Source organism: Hippocampus comes, unplaced genomic scaffold, assembly GCF_001891065.2.
Source record: "Hippocampus comes isolate QL1 unplaced genomic scaffold, H_comes_QL1_v1.1 scaffold82, whole genome shotgun sequence".
Classification (NCBI taxonomy): Eukaryota; Metazoa; Chordata; class Actinopteri; order Syngnathiformes; family Syngnathidae; genus Hippocampus; species Hippocampus comes.
Window position 1 is genome coordinate 1,749,103 of NW_017805135.1, and position 22,455 is coordinate 1,771,557.

At 40.8% G+C, this 22,455-nt stretch overlaps 4 protein-coding genes and 2 long non-coding RNA genes across 7 annotated transcripts; 3 read left to right on the top strand and 3 right to left on the bottom strand.

The window, feature by feature from the left end:
• Positions 1-624: 624 nt before the first annotated feature.
• On the bottom strand, positions 625-4,615 carry sdr42e1 (short chain dehydrogenase/reductase family 42E, member 1). Its single transcript, XM_019866786.1, has 3 exons — positions 4,401-4,615; positions 4,012-4,080; positions 625-2,406 (listed from the first exon to the last, which is right to left on the bottom strand). The coding sequence occupies exons 2-3, from the start codon at positions 4,071-4,073 to the stop codon at positions 1,308-1,310; spliced, it is 1,161 nt and encodes a 386-aa protein (XP_019722345.1). The 5' UTR covers positions 4,074-4,080; positions 4,401-4,615; the 3' UTR covers positions 625-1,307.
• Positions 4,616-5,428: 813 nt separating this feature from the next.
• LOC109514002 (arylamine N-acetyltransferase, pineal gland isozyme NAT-10-like) lies at positions 5,429-7,085 on the top strand. Of its 2 annotated transcripts, none has more exons than XM_019866787.1 (2): positions 5,429-5,521; positions 6,128-7,085. In XM_019866787.1, the coding sequence occupies exon 2, from the start codon at positions 6,133-6,135 to the stop codon at positions 7,003-7,005; it is 873 nt and encodes a 290-aa protein (XP_019722346.1). In that variant the 5' UTR covers positions 5,429-5,521; positions 6,128-6,132; the 3' UTR covers positions 7,006-7,085. The 2 variants fall into 2 exon arrangements, with proteins under 2 accessions (XP_019722346.1, XP_019722347.1); XM_019866788.1 differs by lacking the exon at positions 5,429-5,521 and adding an exon at positions 5,528-5,732.
• Positions 7,086-8,264: 1,179 nt separating this feature from the next.
• Positions 8,265-9,842, top strand: cnep1r1 (CTD nuclear envelope phosphatase 1 regulatory subunit 1). The gene is made up of 6 exons (XM_019866798.1): positions 8,265-8,369; positions 8,657-8,728; positions 8,814-8,887; positions 9,074-9,183; positions 9,429-9,483; positions 9,567-9,842. Exons 1-6 carry the CDS (start codon positions 8,345-8,347, stop codon positions 9,606-9,608), a joined length of 378 nt encoding a protein of 125 aa, XP_019722357.1. The 5' UTR covers positions 8,265-8,344; the 3' UTR covers positions 9,609-9,842.
• Positions 9,114-10,695, bottom strand: LOC109514014 (uncharacterized). Its single transcript, XR_002167912.1, has 2 exons — positions 10,618-10,695; positions 9,114-9,202 (listed from the first exon to the last, which is right to left on the bottom strand). It is a non-coding gene; the product is annotated as an uncharacterized LOC109514014 (long non-coding RNA).
• Positions 10,413-19,969, top strand: heatr3 (HEAT repeat containing 3). Its single transcript, XM_019866765.1, has 15 exons — positions 10,413-10,706; positions 11,637-11,809; positions 12,585-12,672; positions 13,692-13,792; positions 14,663-14,772; positions 14,860-15,000; positions 15,221-15,501; positions 16,601-16,691; positions 16,823-16,965; positions 17,951-18,033; positions 18,105-18,241; positions 18,549-18,637; positions 18,733-18,876; positions 19,138-19,314; positions 19,452-19,969. The coding sequence occupies exons 1-15, from the start codon at positions 10,560-10,562 to the stop codon at positions 19,563-19,565; spliced, it is 2,019 nt and encodes a 672-aa protein (XP_019722324.1). The 5' UTR covers positions 10,413-10,559; the 3' UTR covers positions 19,566-19,969.
• Positions 19,970-19,990: 21 nt separating this feature from the next.
• LOC109514013 (uncharacterized) lies at positions 19,991-20,239 on the bottom strand. The gene is made up of 2 exons (XR_002167911.1): positions 20,125-20,239; positions 19,991-20,084 (listed from the first exon to the last, which is right to left on the bottom strand). It is a non-coding gene; the product is annotated as an uncharacterized LOC109514013 (long non-coding RNA).
• Positions 20,240-22,455: the final 2,216 nt, after the last annotated feature.

Here is a 22,455-nt window from a genome sequence, read left to right on the forward strand (position 1 = left end):
CCAAATATTAAATGTGACTCACTTAAGTTCATTTAATAATGATTGCTCCACTACTATTGCTCACTTAGGTGCTGTCAAATAAATGTTGCTGTCTTGAGTTGGTTAACACATCTCTCATTCATTTTCTCTATTTGTGGCAAGACACAGCCCCACACTGTAGTTTAAATTACATTAAAAGTGCATTCATCATAAAACCTTAATTGGCTGTAACTTTCAACATCCATTATAGTCACACTGCTAAAACAAGTTAAAACATTGTATGGTCTGTGAAAGTCTTTGTTAAAGTTACAGCTGTTGTAAAAGTGCTTAAGATGTATTGCATGATGGAACTAAGAAAAAGACTAAAACTACTCAGACGTTGCAGCCGCCAAAGCAGAAAAAAGAACCGGACGGCGTTTGCAGGGCTGCCACCTAGTGTTGTTTTCACAGTCATCCTGGAAGTTAATCAGTGTCACCAAATTGTGTAGTTTTACATTGGAGTAGTTAATAACGCAAGCATGTAAGGGGAATTAATCAGGAATATTTGCCACATTCAGTCTGGTCTGGAAGGAGTGTTGTGTGACTGGAAATCAAGAGTAAAGGCAAATAAACAGCTCAATCACAAATATGGACAGAACCATCAGCATGAATGAATGAGTTTTATTCAAAGGTTCTTAGTTTGAAAAACAAAAGGTTCATTGGGGCATTTAATACAAGACAATTTGCAGTCTATGATTGACATATCATGCATGATTTTCTTGGGAATGAGAGAGGTAGCTGGAGTATGTGGAGAGCACCCATCATAAGATGTGCACACACACGTGCAACTATCTTTTTTTCCTCTAATACATCCCCGCTTAAATATTTTTTTTTTCCCCAATTGAGCTGTACAAACTCTAAAACGATTGAGATCAAGACATTTCTTTTTTTTTTTAATATCATGGGTGTCGAGACAGTTTATAACTTACTGTACACACACTGCTGGTGCATTTTTTCCCCGAAAAATCTGGAAGCCATTATTTTTTTTTTTTAAGGGTAATGCTATAAAATGAGTTTGAAATTTTAAACTGCGGAATCATAGTTGTGGTATAAGGTATATTATGTTTTAAATAATACAGGAAATTCTACACATTTAGGGGTGCATAAAATATGATTTTTTTTTAGCAATTTGTGGCAGGGCTCGGTCCTGCTTCCCCATGAACAGCGGAGGTTTACTATAAAAAAAAAAAAAATCTGAAATATTATTCAAACACCTGAGAACTGCATTAAATGGTGAGAAAAATGCACCTTATATGTGCTTTGAAATTCTATGACATACTTTAAGACCATCAGCTGCCAGCAACTGGTAAAAAAGAGAGCAACGCGGTCATAAAAGCAGCAACAACCAGAAGGTTCACCACCAGCCGACTGGCGCCGGAGCTTTGCCATTTCTTCACATGCCCCCTGCTCCGGAACCACTGGACCACTTCATCCAGGTCATACTCCTTGGGCCGGAACCCCAGATGGGACTGGGCCTTGGCCGTACTGAAGTAGTGCGTCACGCCCGTCTTGTAGACCTCAGTGCGGGTCAGTAGTGGCTGGAAATCGTAGAGTGGTGCCACCAGGCGGTGGACTGTTTCAATGAGGAAGGCAGCGAAGTAAACCAAGGTGAGGGGGAGGCGCAGCGTTGGAAAAGGGTACCCCAAACCTTCCACCAGGGGCCTGAAGAACTCAAAGTTGTTGACAGGACGGCTGTCGGAAATGAAGTAGGCCTGGCCGGCGGCGCGGTGATGCTTCTGGTCAGTCAGGGCTGCAGCTGCGAGCGCGTGCGCCGACACCAGATTGTCCACGTGGACAAATTCCACCAAACTGTTTGCTTTCCCGTAGACGAACCTGAAGATCCCTTTCTCGATGTACCCCACAATCCTGGGGAGGTGCCGCTGCTCCCCGGGCCCGTAGATTCCGGCCGGGCGCAAAGCGCATGTCCTCAGCACCCCGGAACCGCCCTTCAGTGCCGTTCCGTTAGCTTTGAGGACAGCCATCTCCGCTATGGACTTAGTCCGGGAATAGTGGTCCGGGTGGAGATCGAGCGGCAGGTACGGGAGGTTCTCGTCTCCATTTCGGATCTCCTGCCCTCCAAAGACCACGTTAAAAGTGCTGGTGTAGACGAGCCGCGGTACGCCACACTGAATGCATGCGTCCAAGATGTTCCGGGTCCCGTCCACATTCACCTCTTCGATGCGAAGCCGCTTCAGCTGCTCCCTGCCGGACATGCCGTAGGACGCTACGTGGAACACGCAGTCAACGCCCGAAACGGCACTCACCACTTGCGCATAGTTGCGAATATCTCCTTGGACAAACTTAATTCCCTCCAGCATGACACCTTTCAGAGGGATGAGGTCAAACAGGATGACTTTGGCTCCGTTTTTATGCAGGTGGGCTGCCAAGCTGTGGGGTGAGGGCCATGCATTGAAAAAATGGGTGAAGCATCTGCACTCTCACGTCATACTTAGCTTTTATGAAATTACTGAACATCATAAAGGCACACAATTTCCTGGGAAATCTCTCTTTTTTTGTCAATATAATGGCAATACGGGTAATTTAAAAAAAAGTTAAAATGTGTTGAAATTGCAAAATATTTGTTTTCAGAAAAAAAAATCTCATTTTGGATTGTATCAAATGCAATTAATTTTATTACAATTCATTAATCAAATACTACATTCATAAAATACATGACATTTGTAAATAGATTTTAAACTATTTGCTTTACCTACCAGCATATGTTATTGTTTACAACTGATCAACATACCAAATACACAATTAGATAACTGAATTAAAAGTATACAATAAATATACTGCAATTGCCCAATTTAAGGACAAATGTGTAATTATTTGGCCTTTGACTAGTTTTGTTGCGTCACAGTTAAAAAAAAGTTTTTTGGGGTTTACTAATGATCAAGAATAGCTGTTTCATTGACTTCTGTAGTATAGGAAAAGTTTTTTTCCCTCTTTAGTATTAGTTCAAGTAATGTTGATATGATCCTATAGAGGTCATTTTATTTTCTCAAACAAAAAAAGTTCAAATCAAACAAAGTTCATTCATATAGGTCGTTCCCTCAAAAAAAAAAAAAAGTTAAAATGTGAACAAAAGATAATTTTTTTTTTATATTACACAGATAATGGCTTCACTGTATTCATAATCAATTTCGATAAAATACATAAGTAATGTAAATGTAAAATTGTTTACTCATAGCTTTACATCCTATTTAAACCTTTAATGCAGGGGTCCCCAACCGCCGGTCCGCGGACCGGTACCGGTCCGCAGGGCATTTGGTACCGGGCCGCACAGAAAGAACTTGCCTTATTTCTGTTTTATTTATTTCGGAACACGAAAGATGTTTTATTTTGAAAAATTACCGGATTCTCTTTTACATCCGTCTGTGTCACGCTTGACTCACGTCAAGCCACACTTCTCGGTCACGTGACCAATGACGCTTAAAAACAAAACACTAAAGCCCGCAAAATGAGTAAAAATGCTGCTTGGAGATCACAAATGACAGCGGCCTTAAAAGTACGTTCGAAACAACTGGATCAAAGTTATGGCTGAATACTCTGAGATCGCCACAATAGCACTGTTGCTGAAAATCAAGCTCGGGGCTGTGGTGAGTCGTCATTTTCATGCACTTTGAATTTGCGTTGTATCGTATTTTGAAGGCATTAAACATTACCAGAGCGATAAGAGTGTTGCGACCAGATTAGACGCTCCTTGTGTTTATTATTATATTTCGAAAACACCACAGTTTTCATGCAGCTCATACCATATTATTTTGTTGTATTAATTCGCCACACCTTAAATGCCGGTCCCTGAAAATATTGTCTGACTTTAACCGGTCCGTGGGGCAAAAAAGGTTGGGGACCCCTGCTTTAATGTACATATAAAACATGCAAAATCATTGAACTGATTTGAGTTCATTTAACCTATTAAGTTATGTGGTGCTGCCATCTCGTGATAAGTACCAGTAACAACAACATAATGTTTAAAAGACGTGTTACCGATAGCCGAAGTATCCACATCCTCCTGTTATCAAGCATGTTTCCGCGCGTGCAGTTTCCATCACGAGCCTGTTATTTTAAGAACATTTAAACAAAGCATTGTAAACACACTGCAGACAAAAAGGTGATCGTGAAAAATATGTGAAAAAAATCTGAGCACGGTCATGCGATTTTACGTAGAGGCTGCTGAGCATTGCAAGTGAGCTATGGCACGTTTCCAGCTAGCAACAAGCGTGGTCGAAGTTACAGCACACCGTGTAACACACGCTATGAAACTAATGACATTCCATAGCTCCCAAACTACAGTAGAACCAACCGTGGTTGGAATGTAGCACAACACGATTAGAGATTAAGTTGGGAAGCACCAGTTTCGTCAAAGTAAATCTTACCACTAATGTAAAGCCGGTCTGCTGAGAGGTAGTGGCTACGCTACGTCTTCCGCTGAGGCGTAATTTACTGGGGGTGGCGATAACAAACCCGCTTTGGTCCAGCTTTATATTTCATATTTATAATTTTTAAGCAAAAAAAGTATTTGATGTCAAACAATAATATGGCACAATATACGAGAGCTGGAACAAACAATGATAAAACACAAGGATTTAAAAAAATAAATAAATAACAACACCAGGAAGTAAAGTTCGCATAGAGTACTTGGTTCATTCACTTAAACTATTTTATTTTTGAAAAGCAACAACGGATGTGAGTAGATATGGCATGAACGTTCACTTTTGCAACAACTAACAGGAAGTGGACGTGATTATGAAAAAAACTGACGTGTAAATATGACTGCTTAGATGACTGGTGCAATAAATACATACATTAAAAAAAGCTTCTTTTGTTGCAACAAAAATACGACGCACGTACTCTGGCACAAATTCCAAAGTGCAAAGTCGAACTGCGTAGGATGACTTTTTAAAAATAAATGAGAACATAAATATGTTTTTTTCCTGCTAAAACAGGTTTTCGAAAAGCAGTGAATGGACATGATGATGCTCCGAATGAGCAGAGAAACATATGCAGGGCAATTTTGGAAGAAAACCTGTTGGAGTCTGCAAAAGACCTGAAACTTAGATGAAGGTTTCCCTTCTTACAAGACAATGATGAGAAACATAAAGCAAAATCTACAACGGTTCAAAAATAACATATCCAGGTTTTGAATGGCTAAATCCAGATCTGAATCCAATTGAGAATCTGTGCAAAGATCTGAAAACTGCTATTTACACATGCCCTCCATCTAATTTTTCTTAGCTGTCGCTGATTTGCAAAGAGAAATCGGCAAAAATTCCGTCTCTACATGGGCAAAAGAGAGAGACATAACCCCAAAAGACTTGCCTATGTAATCTCAGCAAAAAAATTATTCTGTAAATTGAGGGTGCGGAAGTAAAGTTCGCATACAGTACTTGATTAGTGTGACGAAGCTATTTTATTTGGAGAAGCAACAGCGGATGTGAATACACAGAGCAAAATTAATGACTTTTCGGGTTGGGCGCATCACTTTTGCAAGTAAAAGGTAGGGTGGAAACAATCGTTTTTAAAATTTTAATGCGCAACTATAAGTACTTAGATGACCGGTGGAATACATAACGCTTCTTTTGTTGCGTAAATTTCGAGTGTTCGGTGTGCCCGCGCCTTGTGCAACAATACCATTTCTTTTTAATTTTCGCAACGAGAATACCACGCACATACACTGGCACAAACGCCAAAGTGCAAATGTGACATAGGTAAGACTCCCTTTACAAAATAAAGCCACAATAAACATTGTTCCTGTGTAGTAAGACAACGTTTAGACAGGCACTATACAAAAATGCTGACGCGGAGTTTGCATGTTCTTGTGATTGTGAACTGGTTGCCAGGCAATCGCAGGGCACACAGCCGTTTCAACTGGCAGTGATTGTGCGAATCAAGCGTTGTTTTACAAAGACCGATCCTGTAGAACGTGCATTCGGATCAATTTAACATTTCTCTAAATCTACAGTTAATATAAATGAATGGTGTCAATGTGTATAAAAAAGCAACAAAGCAACGGCTCGTAACTTGATAAACTTCAAGTTTTCTGAAGTCATTGTACCACTGTATTATAACAATTTTTGTCAAAAATATGTCCTCTCTTTTACAGGCAAGATGAACCTTGAGGAATACTTCAAAAGAATCGGGTTCCAGGGCCCGCATGACAAAGCGGACCTCACCACGCTGAAGTTGATCCACAAGCAGCACATCATGTCCATCCCCTTTGAAAACCTCGACATGCACTGTGGCAGAACAATCGGCATGGACGTGGAAGTCATCTTCGACAAGATAGTTCGTCAGGGCCGTGGTGGCTGGTGTATGGAGAACAACTTGCTGCTGTCCTGGGCGCTGAGAGAAATGGGCTACGACGTCATCGTGTTGGCCGCCAGGGTGTTCAAACGCTCCATCGGTGACTTTTCCCCCTTGGAAGGTCACCTCATTAATAAGGTGGTGATTGACGGGAAGCCCTACATAGAAGACGTCAGCTTCGGGGGGTCCTCGCAACTGTGGGAGCCGCTGGAGCTCGTCTCCGGGAAGGAGCAAGTTCAGGTACCCGGAACCTTCCGTCTCATTGATAAAGGAGACTTCTGGATTCTGGAGAAGACAGACAGGAAGCCGGAGATTGTCAATCCTGAGTTTGCCAATTCCAATCTGGTGAATAGACAGTTGATCAGGAACTTGTACTGCTTCACTCTGACGCCACGCGATGCCGGATATTTCATCGATGCCACTCACAGTCTCCAGACGAACCCCACCTCGCTGTTTATCAACAAGTCCATCTGCTCCCTGCAAACGCCAACAGGCTTCAGGGTTCTTATCGGATGGACCTACAGTGAAGTCACATTCCAGGTTAACCAGGGCGTGGACGTCTATGATATGAGGGACGTGCCCAGTGAGGAGATAGAGAGCCTTCTTCAAGACAAGTTCAACATCCGTTTGCCGAACAAACTACAGCCTGTGAACAACCACTACAAGTACACACTCTAAAGCAGTGGTTCTCAAACTGATGTCGTGGGAACTCCAAGGGTCCGCGAACCGTAATTTGGGGGTCTGCAAAATAATTTGCAACAGATTATTATATTGGAATGTTTTAAAAAGTGCCTCCCTACAGATCATGACATGCGTGTCACTAAAACAAACATAATAAAGTAGTTACTCCTCTCCACCTTTGGGTCAGGTTAAAGGGATTGAATACATAAATCTGCTTTCCCTGTTTCATTTGTTTGGTTTTAAATGTGGTTGTTGAACTATAATGTAAAAAGCAAATTTAGCAAACAAACCACAGAAGAATTATATATTTCTTTAAAACTAATCTTGAGAACTGGCTTGATTTTCACCTGCAGTGAGTGAGTGCATTAATCATTTTAGCATTATCTATATCATTACTGAAGGCTGAAGTCTGACAGTTGTTGAAATATGTAGACGAAAATAAATCACAAATGTGACACAAAACCCTCTTAAAGGTCGAAAGTTGCCATTTGAAATGACTTTACAGTAGTTTTGCATTGTGTTCGCGTTTTGTCGACAAATTTAAACAACAGAATGAACATCCTCTGGGATTGGTGATTCCATAGTTTTTTCCTGATGTGGAATTGCATATTTTTTGATCGGAAAATATGTATTTTGAATAAAATACTTGATTGTTTGTTTCCTGTGATTACTTTAAAAAGTATATTAAAGGCTTGGAATATGCACTTGACTTCTTTATATTTATACATTTATTGTCAAAGGTGAGGAATTTAAACAAGTACTAAAATTAATAATAGTGTTAAGTCAAATGTACTGGAGAGTATAATATATATACTGTATACACACACACACACACACACACACACACACACACACACACACAAAAGAGTGATTTCGGACTCCTGACGTCAGTCATTACACCATGCCGTTTCAAGGCATACATCATCACATGTACTACTGTGTGCGAGTGTGTGAGTCACTATGCCATGAATCACACCTAAATCCAGTTTATTTCTGAAATTATTTTTTGTTGATGTATTTACGTTTCACAATACAGTTCTAATTTCTTTATGAAATTGTTATTATTATTATCAATAGTAACACATTTATTTTATTTATTTGATTCTTCCAGCAGTGGCATCAGTCTCAAGGTCCGGCACTACACTAAACTTGGTGATTGGGCCAGAGCGACGAAAAGGCGGGGCTTTACTCACTATACCCGCCTATTGAGCGAGAGTCTTATCAATCTACAGGTGCTAATTGGTCCGTTTGGCCTGTCTTTCATGCAAAGAGCAGCGAACGGCACAACCCACCGCCGGCTGCTGAGGAACACACCACGTGACCACGACTAATAGACATGAACTCATTGGAGCAGGCCGAAGGTAATACGCTGTAAAAGCTCTTTTATTCAACACTCAGCGATTTTTTTAAATGACCTATTCGATTATCACTCTTAAATGTCAATATCTCAGGAAGGCATTAAAATGAACGCGGCGTTGAATTTAATTCTCGTCTCCCTTCGACGTTAGCATGTAGCATTGTGGCTGACATGTTAGCTCTTACAATCCAGATGTGCACATAATGTACTGTATAACACAGCATGACACATGTATTCCCTTGACTCCGAATTTACAACGTTGTTAATCACAATTACTCATTCTTCCATCAGACCTGAAAGCCTTTGAGAGAAGACTGACAGAATATGTCTCTTGTTTACAACCTGCAACAGGCAGGTGGAGAAGTAAGTCAGGCAAAAGATTCATACACCGCTTAATTATGTTTTCATAACAATGACTTTGTTTTTTTTTCCTTTTCTTTCTTCTCAGTGATTTTGATCGTGGTGTCAGTCTGCACAGCCACCGGCGCTTGGAACTGGTTGATCGACCCCGATACACAGAAGGTATGCATTAAATTCTTCTTTCAATGGGGACATATGGAGATGAAAACATTACTTTTTATTTGCTTGTATATATATATAGTTCAAGATTTTAGCCGGATTGTGATGCAGCAGTGCATTAGCTCACCATGTTAGCAGATTGAGAACTGTGTCTGTAACTGTTGTGGCTGTGCTCCTCTTGTCCCGCAGGTGTCTTTCTTTTCATCGCTGTGGAATCATCCCTTTTTCACCATCAGCTGCATCACGCTCATCGCACTCTTCTTTGCCGGGATACATAAGCGAGTGGTGGCGCCGTCGATGTATCCTTTTCAGTGGGAACTACCAAAATTGAGCACAATATTAATTGTCCTTTCAAAGGATTTTTTTTTCATTTTTACTTTTGTTTTTTTCACGCTACTTTTACTGTATTTTTATTCTTCAATCCTGTATTTATTCAAAACATAATTTAATGTAATAGAATAGAACTGAATAGGCAGGACCTTTCCCTTCCATCAAATTTCCTGTTCTACGGTTATCATACTTCCTTGACCCTTTTCACCCTCAGTATAGCTGCAAGGTGTCGGACAGTTTTAGCGGAATACAACATGTCCTGTGATGATGTGAGTTAATATGCATTTCTTGACACGTGTTTTTGGGTCATTTTCTGGGTCTCAATGTGTTCATTATTTTTGGCTCTTACCAGACGGGAAAGCTTATACTCAAACCACGGCCGAACATCCAGTAAGTGTACGATTGTGGGTGATCCGAAGACATCTGGGGGGGACATTAACCTCTTATGGTGATGACGATTTGTCAAGAAAGAGAAGAATGGACACAGCCATTTTGTAGCTGTGCTTATGTTGAAGCTGCTCAATTCCTCTTAACAGTACATCTGTGTGTTTGTTGATCATGTATTTTATCAAAATGTTTCTATTTTTTAAAAGTGTTTACTCAATAAATATACCAGCTATGAAAATGTCTTTTGTATCACTTATTAATGTATTATTTTTATTATTGTCTCTGAAGGACTCTAACGCATAGTATGAAAGGGAAGAAGGAAAAAAAGAGTAGGAAGCAAGCAAGGATGTATGAAAGGTTGGGAGAAAAGGAGGGATGAAATAGAAGTAGGATGAGGGAGGATGAACTAATTGAAAAGATGCAAAACACAGATGGTAACAAAGGAATAAAGAAATAACTGGAAGGAAAGATTGAAGTGTGGATTGATTGGAGGAAGCAAGGACATAGGGATCGTTTTGAAGGATGGTTAAAGGGTGGTATGAGAGGAATGAAGGAAACAAGGATAGGTTGGAAAGATATAATTAAAAAACATAAGTATACACCACCATGTTTATTATTTTTATTGTAAACCCGCATTCATAATCAAGCTACTATTATGAATTAAAACTTGATATTTTTTATCGATGAGTCGTTACTATGAAGGTAATTATTACTTTTATTACGTTTCTATTATTACTGTATAGTATTATCTATTACTGTATTATCTATTATCCGCTCTCTCAATACGATTGCGACACCTTTTCTTGCTTTACGGTACAACAGCAAAACTCGCACTTTACGGCAGTTATCTTCCACATGGCCATTTCCTCGTTCATCGTCATTTCTGAGGGTTATTTCCTGAAATTTGCGACCGATTAACCTCGAATTTTCCAGATTTGCACTTTAAAACAAGTTCAGAATGGGCAAAAGTAAGACGACAAAGTTTAAACGTCCTCAGTTCAATGCTGTCGGACTACCTGTGACCGCCGTGAAGGAAGCGGCCGCAGAGGAGGAGGCATTCGCGGACGACGACGACGACTGCCCGGCGGTGGAACTGCTGGAGAAAGTAGGAGAGAGCAGCAACCAATTTTCGTTTAAAAACAACTTTTGCATGTAAACGACTTAATGACGTAACTGCCCTGTAATGCAAAACTAGTAAGTGTAGTCTATTACAAGCAAATTTGGACAATTCCACAACATATTCTCTTCGCCAGAGTCGTCCTTGTGTTGTTCAACGTGATTTGTAGCTGTCAGTGTGCATAATCGCAATGTGACTAAAGTCCAACAGTGGTAAGCTTTGAGTATGACCTCACCAATGCTGTTCTGGATAAATGAACACAGAACACTCCATTATTTCAATAGAATGACCTCGCGTCCTGTTTACTTTTTCCAGTAATGACCAAATTCACGAAGTTTTTTTCCCGAGCTGGAACTAAGGCAGAGGTGGCACCATTTGTGATCATCACACATGCGTATGCATGTAACAAGGCGTGCAACTAACAGTTATTTCAATAATCGATGAAAATGAACAGCTTTTGGTTTCCATCCTTTTGTTGAAAAGCAGGTCATTATTTCTTATTGACAGAGTAGAACATGCGCAGAAGTTTAACTATGTTCCAGTTGCTGGTTTCATCCCTAGCATGTCGGAAAAGGGGCCAAAATGTTGATCATTGTTTTCCAAATTAAAGGCAAATGTTTTATTTTAACTCAAAACAAATATAATTCGTATACTTTAATGGAAAACTATAGAAATCGAGGAATATTTACTGTTGAGAGGCTGAAAATCTGAGGATTTTGAGAATTTTAAATTAAAAAGGGTATCGAAATAAATAATCTATTATCAGAAAAAAACATTGATTCGTTGTCAGCTACTCAATCATTGCACTTCTACATACAGTACAACATTACATCTTCTCAACTGATGTCTGAGATTGCCACCTTCAAATTTTATATGCTGGAAAAATCACATTAAGTTAACGAGTGTTTCCATCCCTAGTTGGAGAGTCCCAGCGCGGATGTAAGGGAGTGTGCATGCGCCGGCATCTCTCGGGTAGTCCAGCAGAGTCAGAGCATCCCGAGCTTTCTACAGAGGGACGCAGTGAGGCGGCTTGGTCCCATGTTGCTGGACAGCAGCCTGGCCGTCAGGGAGACCGCCGCCGGAGCACTCAGGTGCAAATAGAATCTTCCTCGTGGAGGCAGCATGAAAGTTTTTTTTTTTTTTCTTTCCTTGCACTCTCAGGGGGCCATCAGAGGCAAAGCTTGCGAGCTAACTGCATGTCACATTTGCGCTGAATTGGGGGCAATGCAAACAAAGGCGATCAGTTTCTTATATAGTGGGTGAGCGGCGACTCATTGACGACTCAAATATATATATTTTTCTCAATATTGCGAGCTTTTGTTCAGTATCGTGAGCTTTTTTTACATTGACAATCTCCCCACAATATCGTGATGATTATCTTATCTTGAGGTTCATGTCATGATATCGTATGGTGACGTTTGATTATCGTTACTTCACTACATTTGAGTAGTACATAGTTCCAAGTCTTTGTACATTTTCAGCAACAACAAAAAAAATCGTCAAACATGTATGATGCATTTAGAATCAAATCACGGAATTCACTTCACAGGGTCTTGAAGCTTGCCAGACTCCAGTGTTGTGTTTGTATTTCTCTGGTTTTACCTACAGAGGGCGCCTTGTAATAACAAAGCAGCTTTCTCCTTCAAGTGACTTCCTCAGTCCAGACGTCTGTTATCCAGGAAACGTACATCAATATGGTCTTGTACTTGCGTTCTGTCATCGAGTTACCTCTGTCGTCTCCGCCGATAGCAAACATTTCATCGGCAAATAAGAACTATTACTTAAAATGGAAAAGTTGCAAAAAAGCAATTCACCATCAAACATAACAAACTGCTTGCACTTGTGCGTTTGTGTCTCCACCGACAGAAATCTGAGCGCATGTGGTGGCCCGCAGGTGTGCGAGGACATGGTGAAGCGCGACGTCATGACTCCTCTGACAGCACTGCTCAGAAACGTGAGCACTTTTCACCACTGGCCGCATCACTTCTTTTTCTTCTTGCTCAGCAGCTGTCTAAGCATTGGGCTGACGGCAGCCATCGGCATCATCAACTTTGTATGCTGGGATTGAGCTTCAACTTGATTGCTCCAATGTAATGTTTGAGTCATTTTTAACGTTGCTTTTCAAATGGTAAACACCAAATTTTGCAGCTATTTTTTTTAAAAAAAAACAACGTTTGAAGTCACTCGCCAAGGTGAACGTAGCAGGCTTGTTTCATATGAGTCACAAGAACCCATGATCGAAAGTGGCCATTTTATGGTATTTTTCAAATTAGTGATTTCCTTCTGGTATATTCACCGATTTGTTTTTTTTTTTTTTTTGTTTGTTTTTTGCGGGAACCTATCCGCTGCTATTTGGTGAAAGACTCACCTATTTGCAGTATTTGTCTCAGTCCATAACCGTGTCTAATATAAAACAATTGCTTTGGCACCATATTGTGACATCTTGGTGCCGAGGAACTACCGTGAATGAAGGTGAGGAGCTTCATTTAGACAGGCCATGTCCAGTGTCACATAAAAGTAGTGCTTTACCACCATCTTCTTTTGGGGGTCCATTATTCACGGATCCCTCTACATTCTTTAATTATACTGTAGAAAAATGTTTTTTGCCACTTTTATGTTATAAGATATCCTTTATTTGTCCCACACTGGGGAAATTTACAGTCTACAGCAGCAAGATTGTGGGTAGAAATAAGAGAGAAGAAAAACAAAGTGTATGCATTCACAAATTCACAAAATGAATGTTACAGTTTCAATGTAGACCGTTCAATTAAGTACAATACAAATATAGATATAGATAAGGTGGTGTGTTATGGGGCGTGCTGTGAGATTTTTGTCATGTTAAAAAAGTGTATTGGCTCAAGCGTGTGGATGGCACATGGCAATGTTGTTTGATGACTAGCCAAATTAAGCGGATGAATACTTTGGAGTTTTTTTTCCCCGTCCGTTCAATACAGCTGTCTGTTTCCTTCCCAGTGTTGCGCAGGTTTCGACGGTGCCGCAGTACCGACCAAAGAGCCAAAGAACCAAGCTGAGAACGTCCTCAATGAGGCAGTGAGCCTACTGTGGAATCTCTGGTAAGCACCGCTAAATCCATCGGTAGTTTGTGTTTCGGGAGGTGATGATACTGCAGTGCACGGCAAGACTGTAAATATTTGGACAGCACCACAAATGGCTGTTATAGTGCTGTGGTGGTCATCCGGTGGATTATTTTAACACGGAAGCCCTCAGATGTCCTCAAAGCTCTGATGGTGTGCCAGACGCGAGCAGCCGGCACTATTCAAATTTCAACTTCTATTTGTATTCTTTCTATGGTATACTGATGTTTCAATCCATCCTGAATGTGAGACACCCTCCTCATGGTTTTGTTATTGTGGCCTTTCCACAAGTGATTGTACCAATTTTTGAGTCCTTTTTTTTTTTTCTTTTTTCATTACACAAATGTTACTATGCATTTTCCAGATGTTACTTCAAATTCTTTCAGCTTGTGATAGCCTAAAATAGTTTTACTGAGTTTTATTCACTTTCAACCAGGGTTATTACGGTCATGAAAATCCATGAAAATAAGAATAAGAAAACCTTTATTTGTCTCACAATGGAGAAATTCCCAATTTACAGCAGCAAAGTTATGAAAGGAAGAAAGGAGAAGAACAAAAAGTATAGGAGCTGCTGTAAAGGCAGCCACTCTCACCACACAGAAAAGTTGTGGACATTGACTTTGTTTGGGGTTATAATATCACCTGTTGGTTTGGGATGTGGTTAACAGCCTTGCAAGATTCAATGCATTCCTATGCATAAAGATTTGTAATTATTGTTATTTTTTTTAAACCAGACAGTCACCAAAAAATTACCTTATTTTTTACAGAAGACCAACATCCCAAACCATATCCATTTATTGTCCTTCATTATGTGACATGTTGCTTGATTCTTTGTCATGTCCTTTCCAGCGAGAGCAGCAACCAGGCACTGTTCCTTTTCAACAAATCAGGTCTTCTAGATGTGGTAGTCCATTGTCTGGAGAGACACCCCCACAACGTGGAGTTAGCCACTTCTGCTGGTGACATTGACATTCAATCCAAAGGTTTGGTTGAAATCCCCAAACCTTTAAGCTACAGCTAATGTTTTATTTTTTGCGGTTAAACAGCGCACTGTTTGCACACGGTGTCGGAGGACAACCCCGAGCTGCTGTGTAGCATCAATGGCCATGTGCATGGAGCTCTCGAGGGCATACTGCTGTCAAACCAGCCTGGCATGGCGCACACTCTCCTCAGAACACTGGCTGCAGGTGCTCTTTATCACTTCTTCATGCCCTCATTTAGTACTAAATATGTACCAAATTCTAAATGGTTGTGATAAATTAGATTCTAATGTTATGATCGCATGTAGTCAAAGCGTTGGAAAGGTAGCACCAACACAGAATGCGGGTGTGAAGCTGATGGGGGGGGTACTTCTACAGATTGCATAATGTTTCCATGAAATCGTCTGAATGTAATGTTTTGGCACAGGATCACTGTGGAACATGATGGGAAGCCTCCCCGCTGCTCGCCAGGCTCAGACCCTCACAGCTGTGCTCACCACAGTGTCCCAATGTCTGGATTTGGACGCGGGTGAGCTCATCCCTCAACTTCACAGAGCAGAGGAGGCACGCTTCAAGGATGCTCCCCCCGCATCAGGGATAGAGGCGCACGTGAGCGGGGAGCCCGCTGTGGAGGAGATGGATGAGGAGGGAACAGCACAGCGAGTGAAAAATGGAGATTCCGATGATGACTTTTCTGATCTCTTGCCTGTAAGTTCACGATCTGGTTTTGATCAGCATTTTATTCTATGACAAGAGCTCATACGATTTAAAACTAAATATCCTAGCATACGCCTTTTTTATACCATATTTAACGAAGATGACAGACAGTCATCTCAAATGTGTGACACACGATCCTCCGTACAGATAGTTCAATTGTGCCAGTTTCTGGAGTGAAGTATGAACGCTGAAAATTCTTTACAATCCAGTAGGACAACAAAAGTGTGAAACTATACTCCTCTACTATTTCAGCATTTCGGAATATACTGTCTCACACACCAGGAAGTTGAAATTGAAAAGCACTTTTACTGAAAAATATTCACATTAAAGGGAAAGTCAAGTCCCTAAACATCTTTACAATAAGATGTTCAATGTGACCCCACCATTCTAAATGTGGTATTCTTGCAAACGTTACATGACCAAACCCAGAAGACAGATGAGTGTTGGTGGTTGTTACATGACCCCTTGGGCACTGCGATGTCATTTTCAGTCGACAGCAAGTGACAAAATGCTGTATCAATATTGTATCAGATCAATATTTTGTCTTGCCCCTGTTAGACACTCATACCACACTGACAGGCTAAATTTGTAATATATATGTGTGTGTGTGTGTGTGTGTGTGTGTGTGTGTGTGTGTGTGTGTGTATGTATATATATATATATATATATATATATTTCATAATTTTGCTGCTGTAAATTGGACATTTTTCCATTGTGAGACAAATAAATAAAATAATAAATGTTTTCTTACCTTATTTTAAACCAGCTGTCATGTTCAGGCTGGTACTTACTGTCTAGGGTACCCAGTAGGCGAGTACCACGACCTTGGCTAGACAGATGTGTCACCCTCAGCCATCTCTAAAGTGATGAGATTGAAGTGGATGTTTGGTATGCTGCAGCCACTCCAAACATCCATCTGAGATCCCCCATTCAGGCTTTGTCTATTCAAACAAACACACACACACACACACACACACACACACACACACACACAGACACACACACACACACACACACGGATGTTGTGATTTAACCAGCTGAACAATCTTGGCCAGTGTCTTCACTCACAAGGCGGCTTGTTTGCGTCCAGAGGGAGCTGGAGGAGTTGAGGGAGGCGGCGGCCTTGCTGACGGCCCAGCAGACGTCCCTGGAGATCCTCGTCAACATGTGCTGCTCTGACGGTGAGGCTAACACTGACATGATTCCCTCTGACATGGCCGCCATGTTATCTTTTTTTTTTTTTTTTTTGCATTTCGTGAAAGATGTAATGACGACACCTTCTCGAAGAGCCTTGTGATGTGTGTCCATTCAGATCCCTCAGACGACGAGTGGGAGGAATCGTCAAGTGGCGATGAAAGTGAAGCGACGGCTGATGGATTTTCGAGCCTCATGTCGCCGCTCTGTTTGTCGGCAGAGGTGCACGCTGCCCTCATCAACCACAACATCCCAGAAAAGGCAAATTTGAGAAATATACAGCACAGTGAAATCTATTCGTCATGTACTTGCACGGGTATTCCTATTTCAAAAACATACATGTTGGGGTCATTGATGACTCTTTAATTATCCATAGGTGTGAATGTGTGTGTGAATCCCGTATGTATGTGGCTGTGTGTGTGTGTGTGTGTGTGTGTGTGTGTGTGTGTGTGTGTGTGTGTGTGTGTGTGTTTAAACCTATTGTCAGTTGTTAGCAAAGATTTGGGGCTTTTGGTTGCATTGTTGTACTCTGTAACGTTAAGATTCCTCAAGATAGCGCCAAAGTCCTCTATAATTATAAAATAGCAATTGGAAGTCTGAAAAAGTGACAAGTCTCAGTTTCACTTTATTTAATGTAATGTTTGATGAGTCGAAATAACATTCAAATGTTTGGGCTTGTAGTTTGTGTGTATTTATGGTTGAAATATCAACAGTTCTAAACACTTTTGGGGGGGTGTCAATTTACTCTTGCCCCCCCCCCCCCCAACTCTCTCACCCACCCACCCACACGCACGCATGCACAATTTCCTGCATGGCTCAGTCTCTATTACTGGAGCCTACTTCTCTTGCTCAAAGTCAGCTAAGATAGGCTCTGGCTCATCTGCAGCCTTAATGAGGAAAATCACTAAAGGAGGTGGATCGATATGTTTTAATATCATGAAAATAAGAGTTCAAGGTGAACAGTCCTCTCCCAAGGCTAAACCAGAAAGTCGCTGTGAGTGTGAAAGATTGGGTGAGCATAGTAAAAAAACAACTGCATATCATGCATTGTTTGCACTTTCGCAAATTTAAATAGGCCCACCAAGAAAGAACAAAATGTCCTCAGTGGAGGAGGTCAATATGGTTGTGAAGGTGAATGCAAACCTTTATAATGTCCAACCACATGCGTGCCTGTGCATTCATAACGCATGTATGTATTATTTGTCTTCTATTTGTACTATACTAATATTTGCTGTCTTGATTGAAGGTGCTCAAAAAGACGCTGTTCCCCAAGCAAGAAGCCATGGACGTGTGCCGCCAGACTACCAACTGGAGAGGCCTTCAAAAGAAGTAAACTCACTCCTCACGAGAGGTTTTAAAGCCATTGGGATTTCAGTGACGCTGCTCTTTTCCTTGGACAGAATGCGGCGCGTCCAGTCTCGTGCCCTCACGTGCCTCCACAGCATCCTGTCCGGCATGGACGCCGAGTCTCTGGGCGGGGCAGAAGCCCTGCAGCAGGCTGCGCAGCACTTGTCCGCGCTGGTTTTTGGAGCACCAGGTACTGCTGTGAACTCCATTGATCTGGATTATTGATAGATTGATTCAGTACGGTTAGAGACACGTAGTACGTACAGTAGATCAAGAGTGTCCAGACTTTACTACTTTTCCTGGAGCCAAGCTTCAGAGATCGATCAATTCACTGTCAGCATTGCAAACCCACGCATCTTCACCAACCTGCAATAACCAACGGCACAACACTTTTTCTTGCTGTCATCCAATCAACTCCAACCAATCAACATTGCACTTTGTGCTCCTTTCCCAAAAGTGTGCACACCTTATATTTTGTCTTTTTACCACTCTGATAGAGATCCCTAAAGATGAGGAGTTCCTGGAGGCAGTCATCAGTGCGATGCGGGCTCTTTTGCAGATGACCACCTCGAAAAACATCCCTCTGGTAACACGAATGTCAATTTTTTTTTGGGGGGGGGGGTGATTGCGATATCATCTTTATTGTTATTTTTTTGACAATTTTTGTTTCGTTTCTATTAGTCGATAAACTTGCAGCAGCTAATGAGCCTCAGTGAAGCTGCTTCCCGCTGTGATGTTGTCAGCGTGAGAGTCAACGCAGTCGCCATCCTGGGCATCACTGGCAGCACCCTCGCCAAAGAGAAAGGCTCAGCTCCAACCCTTGAGGTTCGTTTCACATTGCCTGTAAAAGTCAGAATTTTTCCATCTTTATTTGGTTATTCTGTATCAGTGGTGCATTGAAAAGCTGTCATTTTCTACCCATTTCTCCTTGTTGCTGTTGTGTGAACTGCACCGACGCCGAATGGGCGGGACAATGCAGTTTTCCATCTCTGGATAAAGTGATAAATCCCGCTTTACCGTTATTTTGTAGGATCTGTGTGTAAAACGAAGGCTTGTATCTATTTTAAAGAACCATTTCTTTTACAGATGATTGGGAGCGGCTTGCTCCAAGTCGCAACCAATGATGCTGACCTGGTCGTTAACGGCGAGGCCTTAGACGCCCTTTTCGATGTGTTTGCGGATGGCAAGGAGGCCGAGACGGCGGCCAAGAGCATCCAGTTACTTCCTGCTTTGAAGATGCTTCAGCCTGTCTTTAAGGCCAAGGTACTGTATTTTTTGTTTTTGTTTTGAAATTCAAACCGTCACACGTGACATTAGCAATTCCTGTGTGTGCATTTTTTGACTGCATTTGGGATAAGACGTGGTTGTAGGTACATATGCTGCTTCTTTTTTGTCATCAGATCCGGAAGGCGGGCAGAGACGAGTACAGCCCGCAACAGCTGTGCGTGCTCGACAACGTCAGAGTCAATCTGAGGCGATTCATCGGCTACCTTGAGACTCTGGCCAAGAAGTGACCGCAGTATGGTGGTGAAAACCATCCAGTATTTATTATTTTTAATGTTGTTTATTTTGGTTTGGCCTGACTCCTAAGTTTATATTTGAGGTTTCTTTACTGTGAAGAAATCAACTGCTGGTTGAAGTTGACGGTAAGAGATCATTCTCGATTGATATCATAAATCAGGGTTTCCGAAACTCAGAGTGCAGGATCCAAAAATGTCTTCCTTTTATTATTTATTGGGGGTTTCCTAAGTGCCATACACTATGTAATAGAATTGGACAATTAATGCATCAAGTGCCTTACAACAGGCTTCTCATCCTTTTTGTGTCCAGGAACCCCTTACGTTGGAGAATTGACGTGTCATAAAATTATGGGGTTCTTAGTTTACAATTGAGCCATGGTCAATTTACTCCATGAATGGGCTACGTTGTGAAACAAGAAGTTTTTTGGTTTTTTTTCAAACTCTATTACCAAAACTGTTAAGTCTGATGGTTTGTAGAAGGGCCCAACATCATGAAATCTCTATTCCTGTGTACTAACACAGGAATAGAGACTACTTAGAATAGAGACAAGACTACTTCCCCAAAACTTAAACTTACCTTCATGTAGTAATCCTCAAAAAGAAAAGTGGCACAAGTCAGAACGTGCCCCATTTCATTATTAACCAACGCTAATGTAGTTGTAAAGTCACAATTACAGTAAATATTTGGATGAAAGCACTTTGGGGCCTAAATATAAAATGATATACAGTAATGTCAGTAACAGTAAATTTGGCACTGATTGAACATGCCACATGATCACATTTTTTTTTCGACATTTGTAACCTCATGTCGGAAACTGAGGACTCCACCGAAGTCACCTTGTGCTTGATGCCAAAGAAATGTAATTAACTCATTCAGTACCAGCCAATTCTAGACCCCATTTTTTTTTTACCCTAAATCTTGGAAAAATTGAAAAAAATAAGTATCTGGGGTTGAACGTGTGGAGTGTGAAAAGACATATAAATATGTCTTTGGGAGTGAATGGGTTAAGGAGGAATACACTGTTTCCGTAATTTGAAACTGTCCCCAGGTGTTTTGGTAACATGCCTATGACAATACACCTGGGATGAAGAATTACATATCCTATTTTGAGCCTACCTGAAATTAGCCTGTTTTGAGAGTTGACCACTTGGCCCTGTCTCATGCAAGTGAGCCACTGCTCCTTCTGCTAGGCCAATGGCAACTCATCACTAAGACCCTTAATTACACTTGTCGGGTGATGTGTAAATTTCCCCTGATGTCGAATAGTGTTTACAAGCAAAGCATCTTGTCAGGTTGATCCTTCTCTATTATACAGTCTGTTTTTTGATGACAATAACAAACCTGGCTGTGCAGGTTTATGTATCCTTGACATTTGACTGTCATTGTCAAATGTTGAAAATTAAGTTTTCAAGACAACTTTTCAAGTGTGACTCCCCCCCCCCTTTTTTTGCATGCCACATCCTCTTATTTATACGAAGATGTGGTTCTTAGATATTAGTCATTTTTTTGCAAATGAGCTGCCTTAAGGAAGCAGTTGGACAACTCTGCAGACTGAAGTTTTTGTGAAATATTCAGTAAAACCGCAAATGTTTTGGTCTCTGTGCCTATGTATTGTCTCCTAAAACAGCAGGTGTTGTAAATGGTGAAATTTGCTTTTTTGATCTGCAAAAATAATGTACATTTAGCATATAACTTTATAATTGGGATACTAGTAAAATCGCTTAATGGAGGACAATTGCAATGTCTGCCACTTAGTATCCTATGATTGTTTATATCTTGTGACTGCCTTTTTTAAATAAAAGCAGATTGTGAAATGTATTTTGGTTGACGTTTTATTGAAACAACATATGGACACATGTAGCGCACCGTTCATGTACAGTAATCAGTTGAACACAAAATTACAAAGGACAATTTTGTCAAACTACTGTTCATACACTATAGTACATACATATAATACACAGCACTTAGTGCAACAATACCCATAAAACTCCAATAGGTTGTCGGATGTCAGACAAAAGTTGGGCAGGTGGGATATTTTAGTCGTTGAACTGCAGCACAATGTTTAAACATCATATATACCATTTATTCTTTCTCTTACAAGCTTTTTGAATACTTTGTCACTCCGGGTTTTTCAGCAAAATTTTTACTGGTTTCTTTACAAAAGAAAGGGCAATGTTTATCATGAAGTGCAAAAAATGTCTCCCCGAAAACTCAAGTTGAATTTCCATTGTCCATATAGACACTGTAAAAAGATTGTTTCAACGTTTCTATTTTTTGTGAATAATTACCTTATCGATTTTTTTGTCTGTATACAACTACATTTTTATTTTCTTGATTTGGTTTAGTGACACCCTTTAAGACGGTTAAGACCGCTTGGTGGTCCAATACATCAGATCTCATGAGTGCACTTGTTCCCCCCCCCCAACACACACACACACACACACACACACACACACACACACACACACACACACACACACACACACACTTTCAATGACATTAGTGAACACTGCATATTGTCAATCGATGTTGCACGATTTCATCCGAAATGTTTCAATACATGAGCCTGGTTTGAAGTAAACATAATTTCGGACTCCTCAAGCTCAATTTCTTCAGCAACACATTCGATAATTGTATCTTTGACCAGCTATTTATTACAACTGTATCTATTTTTACTTTGTAAATCCCATCTATCTATCTATCTATCTATCTATCTATCTATCTATCTATCTATCTATCTATCTATCTATCTATCTATCTATCTATCTATCTATCTATCACTTCCAACACATCTGGAGGGTTCACATAAACCCGACGTCGTTACGTAACGAGCACGCAAAGAAAAAAAACGCTATTACGTAACAAGCTCTCCCCGCCCACCCC